Here is a 26,669-nt window from a genome sequence, read left to right as displayed (position 1 = left end):
CAAGAATCAGTGACGAAGTTGAAGTTACGCCGAGGATGGATATTTCAGCAAGACAATGATCCAAAACACCGCTCCAAATCAACTCAGGCATTCATGCAGAGGAACAATTACAATGTTCTGGAATGGCCATCCCAGTCCCCAGACCTGAATATCATTGAACATCTGTGGGATGATTGGAAGTGGGCTGTCCATGCTCGGCCACCATCTAACTTAACTGAACTTGAATTGTTTGTCCAAAATACCTTTATCCAGGATCCAGGAACTGATTAAAAGCTACAGGAAGCGACTAGAGGCTGTTATCTTTGTAAAAGGAGGATCTACTAAATATTAATGTCACTTTTCTGTTGAGGTGCCCATACTTTTGCACCCGTCAAATTTTGGTTTAATGCATATTGCACATTTTCTGTTAGTACAATAAACCTCATTTCAATCCTGAAATATTACTGTGTCCATCAGTTATTAGATATATCAAACTGAAATGGCTGTTATAAACACCAAAATATTTAGAATATTTAGAATATTTAGAATATTTTTTCATAGGACTGTATATATATATATATATACAGTATATATATATATATATATATATATATATATATATATTATGTCTGGTTCGCATTGGGATTTTCAGGAGATACACTACCATTCAAAAGTTTGGGGTCACCCAGACATTTGCAGCTAGACTAGTCATTTACCACATTAACAATGTATAGAGTGTATTTCTGATTCATTTAATGTTATCTTCATTGAAAAGAAAACTGTGCTTTCCTTTCAAAAGTAAGGAAATTTCTAAACTTTTGAACAGTAGTGTACTCACATACAGATTTCATGTGTTGTATTTTCTGGAATCATTGCCATCATGGAGAAGACAGTGACTAAATTAAAAAAAATGGAATATGGCTACAAGGTCCACACATGTCAGAGGATCTGTTAGTATCACAAATTTCATCAAAAACTTCATACAAAAGAGGCTACTTTTTTTTTTTTTTTTTTTTTTGGGGGGGGGGGGGGGGTAAAGTGATGGACATCATGATAAAAATCCAACAAACCCCATAACAGTCAAAGGAGTTGTCACCCATTGTTGTCCATGTGATAGATCTGGTCTTGTCATTATTTTCATATTATGAAACAGAAAAATAAAAATACAGATGTGAATGTGTGAACTCAACCTAATATGTCATACTTGAAATAATGATATCACCTTTCTTCCTATGTCACAGGTATCAATGGACACATGTTCGGGAATCTGCCAGGCCTCTCCATGTGTAACAATGAACAGATCACTTGGCACATGTTTGGTGTGGGAAATGAAGCAGATATTCATTCAGTGTACTTTCATAATGAGGTATTAACGTTTCAACGTCATCGTGTAGATACTCTTAATATTTTTGCGGCAACCATGATCCAAGCCACAATGTCACCTGAGGTCCCTGGGAAATGGCTCCTCAGCTGTCAAGTTAATGATCATTTGGAAGGTAAGTTATTTTACATGTAATGAAAATTTAGATTTATCTGAATAAACATCTGTTATCTGTTCAAAGAATAAGGCTCTATTCTCCTTTGACGTCCTATAAGATCCATTAGGAGAAGTTGAATTCTGGATGGAAAACCTAAATGGAACATCCAAACATGCATGAACATGGCCTACTGCCAAAAATTCTGGCAACGGGCAATGGCTTATCTCCTATAGGAATAAAGGATTGGGCATGCTGAAATTCAACGCAGCTGAAGCTTCTCTACCCTGACTTTGGGCATGGGAGAGAATTGGGTGGACCCCTGTTATCACTAGAGCTATAGGTTTGCCTAAATTCTGCCTAAGGGCACCTTAAAAAGGACTGATCCCCTTTTTTACAGACCATGTAAACTTTTTATCACCTCTCCCATATAGCCCTGGTTGACTAGAACTATCTCTATAAATAAAATTAAATTTATTGTTCCATAGGTGGAATGCAGGCAATTTATGAAATAAAGAATTGTACAGGACAAAGCGAGAAGTCTTGTGGCTTTGGGTCGAGTGTAAAGCACTATTATATTGCTGCTGAGGAGATAATCTGGAATTATGCTCCAACATCAAAAAACCAGTTCAATGGACAAATATTGGATGATCCTAAAAGGTATGTATTACTAGTCAGAAGACGCAGCTTTATGTGTCAGAGAATATTACTAGCGGCCAACTATGAATGACAAGAGGTGACAATACTTACATCTACACCATTAGGTTCTGCTACACCATTGCCCCAGTTCATCTAAGGGGTCAAATAACCTGGGAGTCTCCAATCCAAGCATGTTTATTGACTTCTGTCTTTACTGCCCTTTCCATATACACTCACCGGCCACTTTATTAGGTACACCTGTCCAACTGCTCGTTAACACTTAATTTCTAATCAGCCAATCACATGGCGGCAACTCAGTGCATTTAGGCATGTAGACATGGTCAAGACAATCTCCTGCAGTTCAAACCGAGCATCAGTATGGGGAAGAAAGGTGATTTGAGTGCCTTTGAACGTGGCATGGTTGTTGGTGCCAGAAGGGCTGGTCTGAGTATTTCAGAAACTGCTGATCTACTGGGATTTTTACGCACAACCATCTCTAGGGTTTACAGAGAATGGTCCGAAAAAGAAAAAACATCCAGTGAGCGGCAGTTCTGTGGGCGGAAATGCGTTGTTGATGCCAGAGGTCAGAGGAGAATGGCCAGACTGGTTCGAGCTGATAGAAAGGCAACAGTGACTCAAATAGCCACCCGTTACAACCAAGGTAGCCAGAAGAGCATCTCTGAACGCACAGTATGTCGAACTTTGAGGCAGATGGGCTACAGCAGCAGAAGACCACACCGGGTGCCACTCCTTTCAGCTAAGAACAGGAAACTGAGGCTACAATTTGCACAAGCTCATCGAAATTGGACAATTGAAGATTGGAAAAACGTTGCCTGGTCTGATGAGTCTCGATTTCTGCTGCGACATTCGGATGGTAGGGTCAGAATTTGGCGTCAACAACATGAAAGCATGGATCCATCCTGCCTTGTATCAACGGTTCAGGCTGGTGGTGGTGGTGTCATGGTGTGGGGAATATTTTCTTGGCACTCTTTGGGCCCCTTGGTACCAATTGACCATCGTTGCAACGCCAAAGCCTACCTGAGTATTGTTGCTGACCATGTCCATCCCTTTATGACCACAATGTACCCAACATCTGATGGCTACTTTCAGCAGGATAATGCGCCATGTCATAAAGCTGGAATCATCTCAGACTGGTTTCTTGAACATGACAATGAGTTCACTGTACTCCAATGGCCTCCACAGTCACCAGATCTCAATCCAATAGAGCATCTTTGGGATGTGGAGATTCGCATCATGGATGTGCAGCCAACAAATCTGCGGCAACTGTGTGATGCCATCATGTCAATATGGACCAAAATCTCTGAAGAATGCTTCCAGCACCTTGTTGAATCTATGCCACGAAGAATTGAGGCAGTTCTGAAGGCAAAAGGGGGTCCAACCCGTTACTAGCATGGTGTACCTAATAAAGTGGCCGGTGAGTGTATGTAAAGAGATGTAGAAAAAGTGTGTAACAATGGTGGAATAATGAGTGATGCTATGTATGTAGGTGTAGAGGGCACTTCATTGTGTGCCCCCCTCTTTGGGATTGATGGGGACCTCAGTTATGGTTAAATCTTTACCAATTAGCTTTTTATTGGTATACTTAATCAATGTTACTGGTGAACATTAAATAAAGAAATCCTTAGTTTATACAACTGTATCCTAGATCAGATAATATTAGGGTTTTTAATAACCAAAGAAGTCAAACTTAAACCATAAGGACGCACTTCGGGCACTGGAATCAGTCTCTGTTCACATCTGCATTAGTTATGTCTATTGTTCTCATATAAATATACAACCAGAACACAGAAAGTAATGGAAGCGCCCAATTCCTGACTGATATACCATTGGTGCCATTGAACCGAATTTCATCATGTGGGCCAGCACTTTACTAGACATAATACTACAGCACGCTGTGTTATTTCATTCGGCATTTTTAGAAAATCTGTGATGTTTTTTCTTCTTATAGTGAATCAGCGACATATTTTACAAAAAATGAGAACAGAATTGGAGGAAGTTATATGAAAGCACGTTATGTGGAATACACTGATGCAAATTTTACTACAAAGAAAACAAGATCCAAAGAAGAAGAACATCTTGGAATTCTGGGTAATTCTTTACATCCTGGAAGACTTGTCCATACATTTTCACAGAGATACACCGGGTTCTTAGAAAGTATAGAAAACTCATATAGGAGCATGGCCAAAACAGCAGGAATACAGTTTTTTCTACCCCAATATTGTTTTGCAGAATATTTCTTTATGGAAGAGTTTTTCATATTTTTCCAATCTAATCACCATAAAGATGTCCATAACCTTAGATAGCTGATTCCCTATTACTCCTGATTTTTCTATACTCAGGTATATAGGTACTTTTTAATGTACAAGGTCTTTGGTACAGTATAATACAGATGCTAGTCAAGTAAGTTGCTTGATTCCTGCTCAGATATAGAAACTTTAAAACTGGAAATGAATGATTAATATTACAAGGGTTTATCTCATCCCTTCAGTGTAAATCCTTGAAGCAAACAATCTTGTAGAAATGCTGGAAAGAATACAGAGGATAACATTTCCTTGTGATTTGTTCCATTTTGGCAGGAGAATAGCTGCAGGAGCGGGAAATAGACAGTGGGGTGGGATTTAACAATCTTTTTATGGGATTGGACAGAAAAGGGAGGTTTCTGCTGCATCCATATGTAGAGATGAAAAGGAGAGTGGTACTCAAAATGAATTTAATAAAGTACAAAATTGTATTGGACATAGTAAAAATTAACAGGGAAGAAACAATACCTATACAAAAAGATGTCAGAAAAAGGACAGAGATTAGAGTAATGTAACAACATGATTACTACAATATATAGCCAAATATGTACATTGTCATAAAGTAAATCCATATAATCCAAATAAATATATATACTGTTAAGACTAGACAGCCAATACTAGTATAAGAATCAGTGGAGATGTCTACAGTACATATATATACAAAAGAAACAAGCCCTGACACGAAAATAATTAAAGAAAGTGCAAGTGCATAGGTAAGCTGAAACAGGCTGTATCTGTGGATGTAGTAATATGGCGACGGATACATAATGCAGTATATGTACCAAAACAATTAGTCATGCATACCCATAAAGATGGAGGTGGAATAAGATAATCAAAAGATAATCCTTTAATAGTCCCACCATGGGGAAATTCAGCAGTCTCTGTCCTCTGACACCACCCAACGCAGCTTTCAATGCTTGTATCTTCATCCAGGGAGGGTGTCAAGAGTATAGGACAGGGTTTATACATGACAAGTATCCAATCGAAGTTAAGGATATTAGATGTACAATTACCTTCACTTGAAAGTCAGGAGATCCATGTCATGACATATATGCTATATATAAACCCTGTTCTGTCCTCTTGGCACCATCCCCGGATGAAGGCACAAGCGTAGAAATGTGCGTCGGGCGGTGTCAGAGGACAGAGACTAGGATTTCACCATCATCTTTATGGGTACGTGTGACTAATTTGTTTTGGTACTTATGATGCATTATGTATCCGTTGCCATATTACTACATCGACTAATACAGCCTGTTTCAGCTTACTTATGCACTTGCACTTTCTTATGTGTCAGCACTTGTTTCTTTGGTATGTATATACTGTAGACATCTCTACTAGTATTGGCTGTATAGTATTAACAGTATTTATATTTATATTTATTTGGACTGTATGAATTTACTTTATGTATACTTTATGGCAATGTACATATTTGGCTATATACTGTAGTAATCATGTTATTACATTACCCCGGCCTCTGTCTTTTTTTTTTTTTTAATATAGATTGTGGGCTACATATAGGGCTCACAATGTACATTTTTCCCTATCAGTATGGCTTTGAAGTATGGGAAGAAATCCAGATAAACACAGGGAGAACATACAAACGCCTTGCAGATGTTGTCCTTGGCAGGATTCAAACCCAGGACTCCAGCGCTGCAAGGCTGTAGTTCTAACCACTGAGCTACCGTGTTGTCCCGTTTCTGTCCTTTATCTGACATCTTTTTGTATAGGTTTGGTTTCTTTCCGGTCAATTTTTATTTTGTCCAGTAAAGTTTGGTATTTTATTAGATTCATTTTAAGTGCCACTCTCCTATTCATCTCTTTATATCTATAAAAAATATATATTTCGGCTCACCCTATCGCTCCAATGATTGTATAAATCCTCCTTAGTCAGAGTGCACGGATGCCGATGGACTTGCCCGGTCTGTGCAGACTTGTTAGATATAGAAAAAATCCAGCACTCACGATCCAGAGGTTAAGTATAAAAACTTCATACTTTAATTCTTCATATTAAAATTTTCATAATCATAGAGGTGCTGCTCCAGCAGATCAAGCGTATCGCTTAAAGAATATTGCAATATTCTTTAAGCGATACGCTTGATCTGCTGGAGCAGCACCTCTATGATTATGAAAATTTTAATATGAAGAATTAAAGTATGAAGTTTTTATACTTAACCTCTGGATCGTGAGTGCTGGATTTTTTCTATATCTAACAAGTCTTTATATCTATGTCTATCTTGGTGCTAGGGCACGCTATTTATATCGGAGCCTTTCTCATACTTAGGAGTCGACTCTTCTTGTAATTAGGATCAGTGCAATCCTCTCTCCATTTTTGCCATTTTTTTTTTGTTGTTGTTCTGCTGCATCCAGTTGTCTTACAGCTAGACATAGGAGATTGAGAAAGAAGAGGGTAAAATGTGATAAAATTGGATCAAAGGAAAGGATGAGATTTTGCATTCTTTTTGTGCATTTTTTTTTTTCATATTTAGAGCTCCTTTTGGAGTCCATTGTGTAGTCTCAGGGTAGGATGCACCCAGCTCTCCCCAGTTCCACAACCCGACTGTATTTTTTACAGCTGAAGTGGAACCCTGAGCTGATTTTGAAAATGATAGAGCAGGAGGCCATCGACTCCCTCCTCTACCACTTGTAAGTTGCAGGCTAGATTAGGTCTACAAGCTGCAGAGAGTGATCAGAAAGTACTAGTACAGTAATTACCTCTCTACTCTCTAGTCGTTCCCACTACTTCCTGCTCTGGATGCATATGACATGTTAGAACAGTGCAGAGAAGAGCAAGAGCAGGGCCGGGGAGCAGTGAGGTACCGTATATACTCAAGTATAAGCCAACCCAAAGCCGAGGCCCCTAATTTTACCACAAAAAACTGGGAAATCTTATTGACTCGAGTATAAGCCTAAAGGGGGAATTCCACCATTGTAGATAAAAAAAAGTCTGGTCATGTGCATTGCAGCTTAGTAACTCCATGTGCCTCATACTAATAGCAGTTAACCCCATCATGTCCCTCACATTAACCCCCTGTGTGCCTCACACAAGAGTTACTGATATGTACAGTAGGACATATGGAGGTAATAATTAGGTATTTTCATAATTAAGGTCCTTTATTAGTACCTCCATGTGTCTCACATATTAGTAACCCTTATTTAGGGCACACAGGAGTTAAAGTGGCTCTATCATTGGAAAAAGTCATTTTTAACTAACCACATCCTTGCATAGGCTTTAGAAAGGCTATTCCACACCTACTTTTTGTATGTAAATCGCCTCAGTAGTGTTTGAATAATTTAGTTTTTATTCATATACTAATTAGGTTCACGGTGCACAGGAAGTTGTCAACTCTCCTCTCTATGCTGTGTGCTCTGTATGAGAGCAGGGAGGAGTCGGCAGCAGCCTGTGCTTTATATATAGAAGACAGTGCACAAAGAGACTTCCAGGGTGCACCGAGACCTAATTAGCATATGAATAAATACAGACTTATTCAAAATCTACTGAGGCAATTTACATACAAAAGATAGGTGTGGAATAGACTTTCTAAAGGCTATGCAAGGATGTGATTAGTTAAAAAAGACTTTTTCCAATGATAGAGCCCCTTTAATATGAGGGACATGATGGGGTTACTTGCTATTAATGTGAGGCACATGGAGTTACTGAAACTAAATTAATAACCCCAAATGCCTGACATTTCTAGGAATAGTAATGCCAGCAGGTACCTGTGTGTTTTACTTTCACTTTACTGTAGCTTCCTCTCCTCGATACAACAGACATCTTCTATAAGACACACTGAATCCTGACCACTGACTTATCTGCAGATGTTACATACCAGAGGCTACAGGACCTTTGATGACATCACAGTCACATGACTTACATGACAAGCAGTCACAAAGCAGTAGTACTAAAGAACCTCCCCCTTCGTTTAATTTATGCAGGACCTTGCAGGTCTCTGTGCTCTGTGGACCCTGACTCGTGTATAAGCCAAAGAGAACTTTTTCAGCATAAAAACAGTGCTGAAAAAGTCGGCTTATACTCGAGTATATACAGTAAGTACTGACCTAAAACTTACCTCTCTGAGGAAGGGGGACAAAACAGTGGCCTGCAAAAGGGGTCATTTTATTTTATGGGAACACTAATTTAAGGTCATTATACTGTACGTCGGCAGTGATGGGGCTCTTTATGTTGTATGGGGGCAGTGACGGCTTCCAATACCCTGTATGGGGCATTTATCTGTATGACAAATGAAGGCAAATATTAAATGTGATATTCATCGTTCTAATATTGATTGCTTTTCTTTAGGAAAGGCCACCAACATTACCTTTATTGGAGTACAATAACCAGGTTCCTTGCAAATCAGCTGTTTTGAGACATGGTGGCTAGTGGTAATGTCAAAACGCTTGTAGCCAAACTACTTACTCATCATATGATGTGTAGTGGTGGGTTAAGGTACTGCAGCATGTTAATATTACTGTAGTGATGCTGTCTCAAATATGCTGATCTGCAGGGTTCCTTGCTGTCTGCCTCCTGCAGATGTGGTACTTATGGCCTATCCTATATTTAACATTCCCCTTAATTTCTCATACAAATTAATGCCCCATACAGGATATTGGGACTTGGCTTCAAAAGGGGACATGGCTTTGTATTAAAGGACATTTGCCCCGTTCCCCCCCCCCCCCCCCTCAAAATTTTTTGTGGCACGTGGTATGTTCCACCTCATACTAATAAACATGACTCTATTATTAGGGCCAACAATTTGGGGAGAGGTTGGAAGTACGCTTCTCATTACTTTTTGGAACAAAGCAAGCCATCCATTGAGCATTCAGGCCCATGGAGTGAGCACCAGTAAACCTATGGAAGGTGCTGTCTATAAAACAGGCAATGTCTCTGAAGGTTGGTAAAGATTATTTTTACTTAATTTTTTGTAAAAAAAAAAAAAAAGCATGTTAAAACTAGAGCCTAACTCAGAATGAACATACAGGTGAAATATAATGTGCTGATATGTTATAGATACATGCAATTGGAGTCTGTGATCTCTAACCACTTCTTAGTGCATAAAATTGATATTTCTAATTACACAAAATATGGTTGTGCACAAAAGAAATTTCACTTTTTAAAATCTACCCCACTTTTGCTATTTTCCCACGAGTGTGTAGTAAGGCAGACAGAGGTGGGGCATTAGCCCCAACAAATTTATCATCAATTACGCCAGGCATCTGCTGTAAATGATGAGGGAAATGAGGGCAGATTTCCCCTGAGGCGAATAACTTGGCGAAGGCTGTATATCCTCATATATGAGGCACACCCGGCACTGGCTCCGGGTCTATGAAGACTGCTGTTAACAACCCAAGTCTGCATAAATCTGTCCAGTGCATTTTCCTGATAAATTGTTACATACATTTACCCTGAATATGGTTCCATAGAAATATAAAAAAAAAGCTATGTCCAACCAAGTGAAGATGGGTGAACAATTTCACCAAAATTCAGTGATATCATTAAAGTGGTTCATTGAAAAATTCTACAGTTATCCAATATACTGTCTGTGTTTCATCTCCTTGTGGTTTTCTCGATCTCTGCTTTCTATCATTCTTTGTTTATTTCCAGTGGATAAAAATCAGTTCTTATTCATGTGATATACATTCCATGGTCATGTGATATATGGTCCATGATGACATGATGGGTAGTGTTGAGCGAATAGTATTCATCGAATACCTCGCCGGCATAGGAATGCGTGTAATCGGCCGAACACCAAGGGGTTAAACGCTTCGAAGATTCAATGCATTTAACCCCTTGGTGTTCGGCTGATTACACGCATTCTTGTGCCGACAAAGTATTTGATGAATACTATTCGCTCAACACTTATGATGGGCAAACAGGCGCACAGCTTGTTACCCCCATACCTCACAACTGTCCTAGATTCCGGGTGCTGTCCCTTTTGGTGAGAGGTATGTCTCAGCTTCAATTCATCTGCGTCCTCATATGCTGATGAGGAGAGAGATCCCTGCTTCACCATTTGGCCCCTGTCTCTGCCCTGGGACTAGTAGGTGTGATGTAGTGACATCACTGAAGGCTCTGGACCAAAGACAGAAGAACAGCAGGAGAACAGGTTAAGTGCATATTAGTGTTTTTTTATTAAACTGTGGGAGCAACTGAAGAGAACATTATAGTATTGGGGTAGCTGGAGGAGGACATTCTACTGTGGGCACACCAGGAAAGGAAGTTTATTCTGTGGGAATATTTTAGGGAGATGGAAAATGAACCTTAATCCCTCTGTATGGGACCTTTTCTTTATATTGTGGGGGCAATAGTAGGGGAAAACCATGGCAAACCATGACAGAGTGACTGTAGGGGCATTATACTGTGTGGGGGCACAAAGAGAAATTAATAGGAATGGGTGCAGTCAAATGGAAGTGTGTGGGGCTAAATTTTCTGCAGCATATATGGTGTGCCATACATTCTGTTCCTCTTTCAGTTCCTTTGAAAGTTGGGTGGTATGTGTGACCAACAAGTAAATATAAATGCAAAAAATATGTGCACTAATTAGAAAACTAACAAACCAAAAATGAAATGCACTAAAATGACCTTTATTAGTAATTTTAAAAGCCCAAAAAATAGTGGCACCATTTGACTACCACCAATAATAGGCTTAATGTTCGACCTATAAAATCCACCTGACATAGACTCACTAGCCTTAGGCTGGGTTACTGGTCTAACTGGTTTTTGTTATTTGGTTCCATGAATCACCCACAACCCCCACATGCTAGAGGACAGGCATGCATACAATCGGACTGAGCCGATATTAGGACCTAATACACACTAGCAGGGAATGCAGTTATCACTCCCTCCTATTTAAAACCCTCCACACCACACACACTCAATTGTCAGTACATTAGTAGATTAAAAGCTCGGCCTGACGGTCCGTTTCACCAGACAAAAGTCGGTTCATCAGAGGCAAAGCGAGCTATTTAAATAATGCTTGCAATGTTGCATAGCATCAATATGTGCTAGTAGCGTGTAGTCGCTCAGGTCGGCTGTAATGTATACCCATGCCGGCGGCCAGTCCTGCCCTCTTTTAACAGCCGGCAGATTCCTCCCCTTGGGTGGTATGTGTACATCTGTGTTTCCATCACATGACCATGGACTGTATATCACATGAGCATGAATTGATTTTTTTTTCCCCATTGGAAATGAACAAAGAATGAAAAAACAAGAACACAGGCACAAATGTCTACAGTGTTGGCCAAAAGTATTGGCACCCCCACAGTTCTGTCAGATAATACTCATTTTCTTCCAGAAAATTATTGCAATCACAAATTATTTGGTATTATCTTCATTTAATTTGTCTTCAATGGAAAACCACAAAAAGAATTAAAAAAATAGAAAAATCAGTTGCCACTCACCATATACACCTGGGAAGACTTCGGGGTGTGCGATTCGTGCTCCGGGACTCAACGGAGCTAGGTAATATATAATGAAGAAAGAAATACGTATCCACAACCCGGCTTCTAAAATTTAACTTTTAATCCATGTTTTTTTTAAAAAAATATAAAGTGCAAAAAGTAAGGAAAAACATACAAAGTGAAAAAATAGAAAGCTGATAAAAATACGCAACTAACGCGTTTCGGGATGAATAATCCCTTAGTCTTAGCATAAGTCCATCCTGTGCTCTTAAGATGATGTTTTGGGGTTGCTTTGCTGCCTCTGGCACTGGACTGCTTGACCGTGTGCATGGCATTATGAAGTCTGAAGACTACCAACAAATTTTGCAGCATAATGTAGAGCCCAGTGTGAGAAAGCTGGGTCTCCCTCAGAGGTTATGGGTCTTCCAGCAGGACAATGACCCAAAACACACTTCATAAAGCACTAGAAAATGGTTTGAGAGAAAGCACTGGAGACTTCTAAAGTGGCCAGCAATGAGTTCAGACCTGAATCCCATAGAACACCTGTGGAGAGATCTAAAAATGGCAGTTTGGAGAAGGCCCCTTTCACATCTCAGGGACCTGGAGCAGTTTGCCAAAGAAGAATGGTCTAAAATTCCAGCAGAGCATTGTAAGAAACTCATTGATGGTTACCGGAAGCGGTTGTTCGCAGTTATTTAGTCTAAAGGTTGTGCTACCAAGTATTAGGCTGAGGGTGCCAATACTTTTGTCCGGCCCATTTTTGGAGTTTTGTGTAAAATGATCAATGATTTGACTTTTTTTTTCATTCTCTTTTGTGTTCTTTCATTGCAAGCAAAATAAATGAAGATATTAATACCAAAGAGTTTGTGCTTGCAATCATTTCTGGAAGAAACTGAGCATTATCTGACAGAATTGCAGGGGGGCCAATACTTTTGGCCAACACTGTAGGTATCACAAAAGTCTGTGATTGAAATTTAACAAGCAAAAATAGAAAACTCACCAGACAGTACATAGATATAAAATACATATTTATTGTTAAAATTAAAATATACTGTGTTTCTCCAAAAATAAGACCTTATTTTCTCATGAAAATAAGCCATATCATGATACTTCAGGATTTTTGGAGTATGCTTGAAATATAAGCCCTACTCCAAAAATAAGCTCTAGTTACAGTTTATTAACCTTTTTCCGACATCCGCCTTACTAGTATGGCGGATGCCGGGTGTTTAAAGATGGCAGCCGTTTGCAGCCGGGCAGCCATCATAGTTCTCGGGTGTCTGCTTTTTTTTATACAGCAGATACCCGGCACTAGTTCCCGTGGCCCGCACTGATTATGGGCATTAACCCCTCTAGCAACTCAGTCACAGTTGACCGGGCGCCATTTTATTAGGGGGTCTAATAAATGCAAAAAAATTAAAAAATATTACATAGTAAATGGTGAGTGGATTGTTGTTCATGGAAAAAAATAAGACGTCCCTTGAAAATAAGCCCTAATACATCTTTTGGAGCAAAAATTAATTTAAGACCCAGTCTAATTTTCGGAGAAACATGGTAATAATGAATGAAAAAAGGAAAATTCCAGAACGTAACCACAAATAAATGGCGTTACGACAGGTCAGCAGATGTAGTAATGACTGCTATATAGCTTCCCAGACAGACTTGCAAGATGCACCAATTTATTAAAGCATATTAATAAAAACAGACCAAACCATAGTAAATGAATAAAAAAAGGGCATACTGCTGACCGTGTACAGTACCTGTGTCCCAACGCATGTTTTGCCACCGCAACTTCCCAGTGGCCCAACACCCAGCCTATTTTCCCTAGTGGTCTTCAGACTCCTAATAATTAGAGATGAGCAAACAGTAAAATGTTTGAGATTCGATATTCGTTTCGAGTAGCCCCTCAATATTCGACTACTCGAATCGAATATCGAACCCCATTATAGTCTATGGGGGGAAAATGCTCGTTTCAGGGGTAGGCAACATTCGATCAAATTACACTTACCAAGTCCACGAGTGAGGGTTGGGCTGGATCCTCCAAGAAGTCTTCTCCGTGCAGCGTCCCCGCGGCATCTTCCGACTCTGAATTCACTCTGCCAGGCATCGGGCCTGGGCAGAGCCGACTGCGCGTGTCCGCACTACAAGTGGGCATGTGCAGTCTGCTCTGCCCAGGCCCTATGCCTGGCAGAGTGAATTCAGAGCCGGAAGACGCCGCGGGGAAGCTGCATGGAGAAGACTTCTAAAGGTAGGAGAAGAACCAGCGTTGATTGGCCGACTGTATAGCATTCGGCCAATCAATGCTGGTTCTGCATCGAACTTTTCCATTCGAATAGCGAGTGGTACTCGATCGAGTACAAGTATTTCGAATACCGTAGTATTCGATCGAATACCTACTCAATCGAGTACTACTCGCTCATCTCTACTAATAATGCTTCTCAGTGACCCCCAGACACTTAATTTTACCCACCGAAAGCAAGTAGGATGAATGACAGCAAACAAAGATGTAGCGGCAAGGAATTGATACAGAAAGTAAGTTGGAAAATTGTCTGACTTTTCATTATACATACAATAACATCTTGTTTCTCAATATCGGTCTGAAACTGGACAACCCCTTTAAGTGTTTGGGTCTTCTTGAAGGAACCTGCAATTAAAATGTTGCTTAAATAGTTATTTGGTGCTTTATACATGTTCAATTATAGCACGAGATATTGAGTGATATAGGAAGGAAATTAATTAGGTTATCAATTCATTCTTCTAAAATAAAACTTAAACCTGCAGAGCAAAATGGAACATCTCCGGCATCCCATGTTGCCCCAGGAGAAAAATTCACGTATGAATGGCACATACCATACAGTGTAGCGTCCACCCTTAATGACCTAAACTGCTTACCATGGCTGTACTACTCATCTGTTGACCCAGTTCAAGATACTAATTCTGGTCTTGTGGGTACATTGATGGTATGTTTGAACCTGGCCAGCAACAAAAAGGTAAGTGCTACTATTTGCTTTTATATTTACCAATAGGCTAAACTCAATCTAAAATTTAGCTTTTAAGCAAACTGTAAATATTGTGGGCAAGTTAGCTCAGTAGAAGCAGTGGTCTGGACCAAAACAGTCAAAACAGAGACACAAAATGTGCAGCAGACTGGTTTATTTAGAAAAAAAACAGGAAATAAATAAACCTTGACTTCAGGCACAAAACAAAATACAGCCTTAACTTCAGGCAAAAACAAAATAAAAACCTGCTCGTCTGAGCAACTAACTAAAGAGAACTGATAACCTAACTATACGTGTGGCTTACTTCCAGCCACACAAACAAAACCGGAGCAATATAGTCTCACCAGACTCAGGGTTACAGGACAGAATCATACACCCTCTTTCACTTCATAGAACTGCACTGCAATGCAGGATCTGCTGCCTTTTTCTGGCCCAGTAATGAGCCCAGGATCTACCCCTGGGCTGAGGCCTACTCTAGATCGACCCTTGACCACACATATGTCAGAAACCTGGGGCTGATATATCTGGGCTCCAGCACTCTGCCTGTCACCTTCTCAAAATATGTAATATTTTCTCATTTATTTTTACATAGATGACCACAACAGTAGAAAATAAGTTCACAAAAAAATAAATAAATGGAATCTCACTTTAACCCTTTAAATATATCCGGTCACAATAAACATGGTGTTTGATCCTCAGGCAGCATGTTACAGAGCAGGGTCCAAAAAATCCCTTTAAATGACTATGCATACAATGATAGGCAATAGGTCAGTCTTTGAGTAGGACTGCCTGCTGATTATTTCCTATAAAACTATATATCTGTCTGCCTAGTTCCTTCTACTGTCCATATATAGGACACTATATATGGACAGTAGTTCCTATATATGGGACTCTAGGTACATTATGTCAGGTTCCCTTTAAGCCATATAACATCTATATCATTTTTAACTCAGGGGACATTTGCAGCAAGTCTTTAATCATTGCTCTTTTCATTCCACTTTCACAAGAATGTTGCCCACGACTACTTTTTGATGGCGACTGTATTTGATGAGAATAAGAGCTTGTATATAGAAAAGAATATTCAGCTATTTACTGGCAAGCCACAGACTGTGAACAAGGATGATGCAGATTTTCAGAATTCCAATATGATGCATTGTAAGTAATTGCCCAGTGTCCAGTTGTCTTCTATGAATGTTTGTAGCAACTACTTTATCTGTGAAGAGTGCAGTATATTTTCCTAAGTGTACAGAGATATGTGTAACATGTGCTGTCGTAATATGAAGCTCCTGCACCCCAATGCAAAGTAACAGGGTCCAAACTTACCAGGTGTTACCTATAATATACAGTAGATATCTTCTTGTGTTGTTCAATGGCCTTTGTGGCCCCTGAGTCTCCAGAGCACAGTAGTGATTGCTACCTCTGCACCACTATAGTTAGACCCCTGACGTCAATGGATCTATTCACATAAATGATTTTTAATGGGCCCTGTCTCCGATCCAAGAAAAATTTAAAGCATATCTTAGTATAACCCTTTTTTCACAGATCATGTATAGGCCTTATTCACATGGATGCGAAATATGTCTGTGTGACAGATGTCTTTCTTTTTTAATGGCCATAACACAGCTGTACTGAAGTCAATGCAATTTTACGAAGCTATTCACAGGTCTGTGTTTTTAATGGACCATGTGAGCGACAAATCAAGAACAGGACATGTCTTAAGGATAAGTGAAAATTAAACACCATATGGATGGAAATTGTCCATAAAAATTTGTCTGTTTATCACGGCTGATTTGTGCCTATGGAAATGAAATGTGTTCACGCTGCGTTTTTTACCGCAAAGTGGACATGGGATTCAAAAGAATTTATTCCATTTTGCAGTTACTGTAAAACGCCATGATTTTTCCCATCAGCATTTCCACCGCAGGAAAATCGCTGCGTTTCCGGTATAACAAGTGCCAATTTGTAGAGATGAGCGAACACTAAAATGTTCGAGGTTCGAAATTCGATTCGAACAGCCGCTCACTGTTCGAGTGTTCGAATGGGTTTCGAACCCCATTATAGTCTATGGGGAACATAAACTCGTTAAGGGGGAAACCCAAATTCGTGTCTGGAGGGTCACCAAGTCCACTATGACACCCCAGGAAATGATACCAACACCCTGGAATGACACTGGGACAGCAGGGGAAGCATGTCTGGGGGCATAAAAGTCACTTTATTTCATGGAAATCCCTGTCAGTTTGCGATTTTCGCAAGCTAACTTTTCCCCATAGAAATGCATTGGCCAGTGCTGATTGGCCAGAGTACGGAACTCGACCAATCAGCACTGGCTCTGCTGGAGGAGGCGGAGTCTAAGATCGCTCCACACCAGTCTCCATTCAGGTCCGACCTTAGACTCCGCCTCCTCCGGCAGAGCCAGCGCTGATTGGCCGAAGGCTGGCCAATGCATTCCTATGCGAATGCAGAGACTTAGCAGTGCTGAGTCAGTTTTGCTCAACTACACATCTGATGCACACTCGGCACTGCTACATCAGATGTAGCAATCTGATGTAGTAGAGCCGAGGGTGCACTAGAACCCCTGTGCAAACTCAGTTCACGCTAATAGAATGCATTGGCCAGCGCTGATTGGCCAATGCATTCTATTAGCCCGATGAAGTAGAGCTGAATGTGTGTGTTAAGCACACACATTCAGCACTGCTTCATCACGCCAATACAATGCATTAGCCAGTGCTGATTGGCCAGAGTACGGAATTCGGCCAATCAGCGCTGGCTCTGCTGGAGGAGGCGGAGTCTAAGGTCGGACCTGAATGGAGACTGGTGTGGAGCGATCTTAGACTCCGCCTCCTCCAGCAGAGCCAGCGCTGATTGGCCGAATTCCGTACTCTGGCCAATCAGCGCTGGCCAATGCATTCTATTAGCCCGATGAAGTAGAGCTGAATGTGTGTGCTAAGCACACACATTCAGCACTGCTTCATCACGCCAATACAATGCATTAGCCAGTGCTGATTGGCCAGAGTACGGAATTCGGCCAATCAGCGCTGGCTCTGCTGGAGGAGGCGGAGTCTAAGATCGCTCCACACCAGTCTCCATTCAGGTCCGACCTTAGACTCCGCCTCCTCCAGCAGAGCCAGCGCTGATTGGCCGAATTCCGTACTCTGGCCAATCAGCACTGGCTAATGCATTGTATTGGCGTGATGAAGCAGTGCTGAATGTGTGTGCTTAGCACACACATTCAGCTCTACTTCATCGGGCTAATAGAATGCATTGGCCAATCAGCGCTGGCCAATGCATTCTATTAGCGTGAACTGAGTTTGCACAGGGGTTCTAGTGCACCCTCGGCTCTGCTACATCAGATTGCTACATCTGATGTAGCAGTGCCGAGTGTGCATCAGATGTGTAGTTGAGCAAAACTGACTCAGCACTGCTAAGTCTCTGCATTCGCATAGGAATGCATTGGCCAGCCTTCGGCCAATCAGCGCTGGCTCTGCCGGAGGAGGCGGAGTCTAAGGTCGGACCTGAATGGAGACTGGTGTGGAGCGATCTTAGACTCCGCCTCCTCCAGCAGAGCCAGCGCTGATTGGTCGAGTTCCGTACTCTGGCCAATCAGCGCTGGCCAATGCATTCTATTAGCCCGATGAAGTAGAGCTGAATGTGTGTGCTTAGCACACACATTCAGCTCTACTTCATCAGGCTAATAGAATACATTGGCCAATCAGCGCTGGCCAATGCATTCTATTAGCTTGATGAAGCAGAGTGTGCACAAGGGTTCAAGCGCACCCTCGGCTCTGATGTAGCAGAGCTGAGGGTGCACAAGGGTTCAAGTGCACCCTCGGCTCTCCTACATCAGAGCCGAGGGTGCGCTTGAACCCTTGTGCAGCCTCGGCTCTGCTACATCAGAGCCGAGGGTGCGCTTGAACCCTTGTGCACACTCTGCTTCATCAAGCTAATAGAATGCATTGGCCAGCACTGATTGGCCAGAGTACGGAATTCGTCCAATCAGCGCTGGCCAATGCATCCCTATGGGAAAAAGTTTATCTCACAAAAATCACAATTACACACCCGATAGAGCCCCAAAAAGTTATTTTTAATAACATTCCCCCCTAAATAAAGGTTATCCCTAGCTATCCCTGCCTGTACAGCTATCCCTGTCTCATAGTCACAAAGTTCACATTCTCATATGACCCGGATTTGAAATCCACTATTCGTCTAAAATGGAGGTCACCTGATTTCGGCAGCCAATGACTTTTTCCAATTTTTTTCAATGCCCCCGGTGTCGTAGTTCCTGTCCCACCTCCCCTGCGCTGTTATTGGTGCAAAAAAGGCGCCAGGGAAGGTGGGAGGGGAATCGAATTTTGGCGCACTTTACCACGCGGTGTTCGATTCGATTCGAACATGGCGAACACCCTGATATCCGATCGAACATGTGTTCGATAGAACACTGTTCGCTCATCTCTACCAATTTGTGATTCCTAGACAACTATGTCAGAGTCTCTCTAAAAAGCCAGGACTTAGCGTATTCTTAACATGCAGCAATTAGTACCTATAAAAAAAGAGATCCAAGAAAGATATTTAGGTTCATGCGCACTCGTTGATGCAAGCCATACGTTACACCTCACAGCTTACATGACTTAAAGGAACAGATGCTAATGTCTTGGTGCCAAATACCACAGGACAATATTGTATGTCTTGTAGAGTTCATGCTGTTTTTACAGCATAGAGCAGACCTATGTAGTATTAGACAAGTGGTTTTAATGTTATAGCTAAAAAGTGTAAAAACCAGGATAAAAATAAATCAGGTCCGACACATTTGAGTAATTGCAGCTGAACTAGTCCATTTTCTGAAAGAGGGAGAGAGAAAAGTTTGGGGCTACGGATGCCATATCGAGAGTCTAAGGATAAGTGGAGCAAGGGCCTCAGAGTTTTCATCCTGCCTGAGCCTTGGGACAGACAGGGGACCCTTCCATATTGAGGGAGTAAGGGCTAGTTCACACGTGAGTATAAGGGGAGGTCTTTGACAGCGGATTTCGCGTCCAAAACCTCCCCTTATAATGGTGGTCTATGGAGACCGCCGGGCTTCTTTTCTCCGCTAGCGGCGGGCTGCTGCTAGCGGAGAAAAGAAAGGACATGTCCTTTCTTCAGGCAGAAGCCGCGCAGGCTCAGCCGCGTGGCTTCCGCCCCCGGCAGCTCCCTCCTATGTCGGCTCATTCATTTGAGCCGACAGCAGAGGGTTAAGCCGCGACAGCGATGGTCGCGGCGGGCGGGTTTTGACAAGAGAGAGACGCGGCTCGCCGCGTCTCTCTCTGTGTCAAAACCCGCGCGGGCAGTTCACGTGTGAACTAGCCCTAAGAGACTGGTACTTAGTGTGAGAGGAAAGATCCAAGCGCAGGCTGCTGGAACTATTATCCCCTGGGCACATCCCAAACTCATAGTGGACCTCTGTTATAAGAACTGTACCTCCATTATCTGGTAACTGTTGGTTGCCTTACTGCGCCATTTTGCTAGTAAAGTTATGTGTGATATATATCCTAGCATCAACATCATGGGTACTCCAACTCCCATCTGGCTCAAGGGGGCTGAAGACCATTAGGAAATGCCCCGAGGAAGATTGCCACAACCATCTGGTATACCACAGGTCCCCAACAGCTCTGCATCAGCATAGAAAGAAAATTGGAGACGTCAACAAGCCATTATGCCCACTGCTGTTTCTACTACTACTCGCAGCCTCCACTTCCTTCCAATAGGTTACTGCTGAAGGTTAGACTATCCTGCATTTCAACATGTCCAATCATTCATTCCTCAAGGGAAAACTCCTGTCTTTACATTTGAAATAAATATAAATTTTATCAAATGTATGAACAGCTTGTTGGTATGATAAAGCTGATAGGCTGGGACTAGCTTTTAGCAAAGCGGAAGCTGACTGCTTCAGGTAGGTATCCACCATGAAACCCCATGAAGAGGTAAAAGAGAGACCTAGAGGTGTGCTAGCTGCTGAGCAGTCAGTACTGCCAAGCTGACCCATTAACCAATTCATTCATGAATGCCTGGCTCCTGACAGCAGAGTAATAGCATTATCTTATACTTTCCTTACAGCAATCAATGGATACATGTACGGAAATCTGATGGGACTGAAGATGTGGATAGGAGAGTCAGTCCATTGGCATATACTGGGAATAGGGAATGAGGCTGACATGCATGGAATACATTTTACTGGAAATACCATCAACATCGATGGTACCACAAGGGATGTAGTAAGCGTATTTCCACATACCTCATTCACAGCAACGATGATTCCTGACAATGCGGGTAAGTTACACAGAATGATTCTAACCAGTTCTGAAACCATATTATTTCTGTACATTATTAAACATTCTATCATAAGTGCAAAATAAAATACAACGAATACCTGCGCTTTGTTCAGGTAAATGCAAAGTGACTGAAATGATGTGGGGGAATTTATCATCTGTGTTACAGCTGTTTTAAAGGGGTATTCCCCTCTCAATGGGAAGCAGATTACAGTCTGTTCACACAGAGTAAAGTGGCACTGATTCTGGCACGATAACTCGCGTCAGAATCAACGCTGAAAAAAAGACTCCCATTGACTTCAATGTGTTCCAAGCGGAAAACGGAACCCAGAAAACGGCAGATACTTTAGGGAACACGATATCTTACATAAAAATCAAGCATGCAGAGCTAAAGACACTGTCCACCTGAGACAAACCGTCGTTCCTCAGGAAACTTCTCAAAGCGAAGTGGCTGGCTGCTGTGAGGGAAAGGATTTCCCAAAAATATTCTAAACAATTGCAACGTGTATTTCGTTTTATTGTACAGCACCAACATATTCTGTAGTGCTGTAAAGAGACTGTCAACATTCACATTAGTCCATTGGGGCTCAAAGTCTAATTTCTCTATCTCAGGCATGCTCGTGTTAGGGCCAATTTCATAAGAATCCAATAAATGTGTATGATTTTGGAATGTGGCAACCCACACAATAGAGACTTAACTAAACCGAATAGTCATTAGTTTCAGATAAACTAAAATGTCCACCTCCAAATGAATTGCATAGTAAAAAACATCTAATTTTATCAAATTTTATTTTGCAATAGAGCAGTCTGATCTGTCCACAGATTAACGTAGTATTTTACTGACAAAATCAGTCTTTTAGTGAAAAATCTTTTGTTGAGTTTTTTTGAGCAAGAGTTTACACTTTTTTTTTAAGTATTTTTTTTTTCTCATTTAGGTATGTCTTTGTAGAATGGGAGGAAATCCACGCAAACACACGGAGAACTTACAAACTCCTTGCAGATGGTGTTCCTAGTGGGATTCGAACCCAGGGCTCCAGCGCTGCAGTGCGAACTAGAGATTAGCGGATAGTATTCGAAACTAGAGTTTTGAATACCTCGCTCCCATAGGAATGCATGGGAGCAGCCACACAGCAAGGGATGAAGCGGCCGGCGCTTAACCCCTCGCTGTACGGCCGCTCCCATGCATTCCTATGGGAGCGACGTATTCGAAACTCTAGTTTCGAATACTATCCGCTAATCTCTAGTGCTAACCACTAAGCCAATATTCAAGAGTTTACTAAGAGTTTACTTTTTTTTTTTTTTGTCAAATGCATACAGACTGCTGTTCTAACACCAAAATGCTGATTCTGCCTGTGCTAATTTAAAGAAATCTCCATTATTTACGGATTTCTTTTTTTGTCTCAACCAATAAACAATGTGACAGAGCCTACTAATCAGAAAATAATCACCTTTTCTTAAAGCTAAAGCCCTTGTTGTAGAAAAGCTGCAATTTTTGTTGCAGATTTTGATGAGTTTTTTTGAGACAAACCCAGGAGTGGCTACAAAAAGAATGGGAAATACAAAGGAACGTCTCCCTTCTACTCAATCCACACTGGCCTTCTGCTCAATAAAACTGCAGCAATATCTGCAACAAAAAGCTTTAGGATGAGGCTTCATGTTGCGGAAACGCAGCTTTTTCTGTTGCAGATTTTGTTGCAGTTCTGTGAGCCAAAGCCAAGAATGGTTACAAAAGGAATGGGAAACACATAGCAAGTACTTATACTTCTACCTTCTGCTCAATCCACTCCTGACTTTGGCTTAAAACTCACAGCAAAATCTGCAACAAAAAAAGACGCGTTTCTGCAATGTGGGGCCTCAGCCTTAAAGGGAAACTGTCACCTTAAATATTCACTCCAAAATAAACACGATTGCAAGCATATTGAAATCTACATTATAAATCTTCCCAAATATTTTCTCAGCAACCCCGATTTCCCGCCCTGTATGCTAATTAAGTTAGAAAGGTCCGATATGCGCTGTTCTTTGGAGAACAATCCAGTTTATTCATAAAGAACTGTCTGGCCACCCCCCTTCTGTGACTGAAGACCTCCCTCTCTTCTAAAGTCCTCTAAAATCCCGCAATGATACATGCAGGTTCGGAATATCAGTCCCAGACATCCATTTGGTGAAACATCACTCTGCGCAAGCCTGTATTCTGTGCAGCTTGACTTTAGTGTGCAGGCGCGGGATTAACTGTGAGAATACAAGGAAAGGAGGCAGGAGGTAGCAACAAAAAGGTGTATGGAGGCAGTTTTAGAACTGTCCCAAGAGACATCACACAGCTAATTTGCATTGCTGGAAGAGAACCGAAAAAACTCATTTTTAAAACAACACATGAGCAAAAAATTTTTTTTTTTACATATGGGAGATAATAATGGATTGGCCCCATTGTAGTATTATATTGTAGTGCAGGTTTGGTGGGGTAAATGTTCGTGACAGATTCCCTTTAGGTGTTTTTTGTTGCTCACCTAATAAATAGTCTAGCAGCCTGCGCTAATCTGAAAAAAGCTTCATTTTTTAAGAGGAGGCCATACTGCCACAGCTGCCACCACAAAGCCACACATGTCCTGCTGTCTGGTCCATCACATTCAACTGTACCACACTGTTGGTGCCAAATCATAAAATCAAATTAATTTTGACTTCACATCTGCTGCCATAAAGGGGTCATTTTTGGTGGCTCACAGTCACAAATTTGTCTCCCAAATAAAAGCAAACCTGTAGAACTTACAAGTCTTAAAATGGGATAATTTTTCTCTAAAGCCAATGCTTCTTGTAATATAACTGCCATGTGTTTATTTAATAAAATTTTATATATATATATATACTAGAGGGAGGACCCGGCTTCGCACGGGTATATTACAATTTATGTTTGTGTACTGGCCCCATAAGAATTGTCCAATTTTGCACTGGTGTATTTTGTACGTGGTTTGTGTGTATGTCCATAAGCGTCATGTGATTATGTATATCTCATTTTGGATGTCAGTGAAAAACCTGTGATCAGTTGTTATGGATACCTGGAGTAAAGCTGTATCTAATCCTTCCCCGTGTAGTACTGTGTTTAGATGCAAGTGTCTAATCCTTGTTGGTGTGGTACTTTGTGCAGATGCACATATCTAATCCTCCCCATGTGATATTGTGTGAAGAGGCGCGTATCTAATCCTCCAGTAAGTGAAACTGTGTGCAGACGCGCGTATCTAATGACTCTGGCGTGTGGTACTGTGTGCAGATGCGCGTATCTAATCCTCCCCCATGTGGAACTGTGTGCTGAGACGCGTATCTAATTCTCTGGCATGTGGTACTGTATGCAGAGGCCAGTATCTAATCCTCCCGTGTGGTACTGTGTTCAGATGCACGTATCTAATCCTCCCCTGTGTGGTATTGTGTGAAGAGGCGCGTATCTAATCCTCCCCCGTGTGATACTGTGTGCTGAGACGCGTATCTAATTCTCTGGCTTGTGGCACTGTGTGCAGAGGCATGTATCTAATCCTCCAAAGTGTGATACTGTGTGCACACACGTATCTAATCCTCCCCTGTGTGGTACTGTGTGAAGAGTCGCGTATCTAATCCTCCCCCATGTGATACTGTGTGTAGACGTGCGTATCTAATCCTACGGCATGTGGTACTGTGTGCAGACGCATGTATCTAATCCTATGGCGTGTACAACTGTGTGCAGACGCGCGTATCTAATCCTCTGGAGTGTGGAACTGTGTGTAGACGCGCGTATCTAATTCTACGGCATGTGGTACTGTGTGCAGACGCGCGTATCTAATCCTCCCCCATGTGATACTGTGTGTAGACGTGCGTATCTAATCCTACGGCATATGGTACTGTGTGCAGACGCGTGTATCTAATCCTATGGCGTGTGGTACTCTGTGTAGACGTGTGTATCTAATCCTATGGCGTGTACAACTGTGTCTAATCCTTTGGAGTGTGGAACTGTGTGTAGACGTGTGTATCTAATCCTACGGCATGTGGTACTCTGTGCAGACGTGTGTATCTAATCCTATGGCGTGTACAACTGTGTGCAGACGCGCGTATCTAATCCTCTGGAGTGTGGAACTGTGTGTAGACGCGCGTATCTAATTCTACGGCCATATATATAAAAGTGAGTATGATCTCAGCAATATCCAGAGCCAGAGAGATAATGAACTAAGTGAACTCATCTTTAAATGGAATCCATTATCTTATTTTTTTTACTCTTAAAACAGTATCTTTCAGTATACACTCACCGGCCACTTTATTAGGTACACTTGTCCAACTGCTCGTTAACACTTAATTTCTAATCAGCCAATCACATGGCGGCAACTCAGTGCATTTAAGCATGTAGACATGGTCAAGACAATCTCCTGCAGTTCAAACCGAGCATCAGTATGGGGAAGAAAGGTGATTTGAGTGCCTTTGAACGTGGCATGGTTGTTGGTGCCAGAAGGGCTGGTCTGAGTATTTCAGAAACTGCTGATCTACTGGGATTTTCACGCACAACCATCTCTAGGGTTTACAGAGAATGGTCCGAAAAAGAAAAAACATCCAGTGAGCGGCAGTTCTGTGGACGGAAATGCGTTGTTGATGCCAGAGGTCAGAGGAGAATGACCAGACTGGTTCGAGCTGATAGAAAGGCAACAGTGACTCAAATAGCCACCCGTTACAACCAAGGTAGCCAGAAGAGCATCTCTGAACGCACAGTACGTCGAACTTTGAGGCAGATGGGCTACAGCAGCAGAAGACCTCACCGGGTGCCACTCCTTTCAGCGAAGAACAGGAAACTGAGGCTACAATTTGCACAAGCTCATCGAAATTGGACAATTGAAGATTGGAAAAACGTTGCCTGGTCTGATGAGTCTCGATTTCTGCTGCGACATTCGGATGGTAGGGTCAGAATTTGGCGTCAACAACATGAAAGCATGGATCCATTCTGCCTTGTATCAACGGTTCAGGCTGGTGGTGGTGGTGTCATGGTGTGGGGAATATTTTCTTGTCACTCTTTGGGCCCCTTGGTACAAATTGAGCATCGTTGCAACGCCAAAGCCTACCTGAGTATTGTTGCTGACCATATCCATCCCTTTATGACCACAATGTACCCAACATCTGATGGCTACTTTCAGCAGGATAATGCGCCATGTCATAAAGCTGGAATCATCTCAGACTGGTTTCTTGAACATGACAATGAGTTCACTGTACTCCAATGGCCTCCACAGTCACCAGATCTCAATCCAATAGAGCATCTTTGGGATGTGGTGGAACGGGAGATTCGCATCATGGATGTGCAGCCGACAAATCTGCGGCAACTGTGTGATGCCATCATGTCAATATGGACCAAAATCTCTGAGGAATGCTTCCAGCACCTTGTTGAATCTATGCCACGAAGAATTGAGGCAGTTCTGAAGGCAAAAGTGGGTCCAACCCGTTACTAGCATGGTGTACCTAATAAAGTGGCCGGTGAGTGTATATTTTTAATTTCCGGATAAATGTTACTGCATACATTATCGATGCATTGGAGCAAAAAGAAAAAACTGAATGCAAAGTAATATA

At 41.7% G+C, this 26,669-nt stretch overlaps 1 protein-coding gene across 1 annotated transcript in view; it reads left to right on the top strand.

Moving 5' to 3' along the window:
- The window catches only part of LOC142196759 (ceruloplasmin-like), a 59,143-nt gene that overhangs the window by 25,577 nt on the left and 6,897 nt on the right, over positions 1-26,669 (top strand). The window contains exons 5-11 of the mRNA XM_075266732.1: positions 1,221-1,475; positions 1,943-2,114; positions 4,063-4,202; positions 9,156-9,302; positions 14,588-14,802; positions 15,813-15,960; positions 20,893-21,105. Coding sequence (XP_075122833.1) covers positions 1,221-1,475; positions 1,943-2,114; positions 4,063-4,202; positions 9,156-9,302; positions 14,588-14,802; positions 15,813-15,960; positions 20,893-21,105 — 1,290 coding nt within the window. The remainder of the gene's footprint in view (positions 1-1,220; positions 1,476-1,942; positions 2,115-4,062; positions 4,203-9,155; positions 9,303-14,587; positions 14,803-15,812; positions 15,961-20,892; positions 21,106-26,669) is intronic.

The sequence above is a fragment of the Leptodactylus fuscus genome, chromosome 3, assembly GCF_031893055.1.
Source record: "Leptodactylus fuscus isolate aLepFus1 chromosome 3, aLepFus1.hap2, whole genome shotgun sequence".
NCBI classification, from domain to species: domain Eukaryota; kingdom Metazoa; phylum Chordata; class Amphibia; order Anura; family Leptodactylidae; genus Leptodactylus; species Leptodactylus fuscus.
Note: the sequence above shows the minus strand (reverse complement) of the source record. Positions and strands in the feature narration are given on the sequence as shown.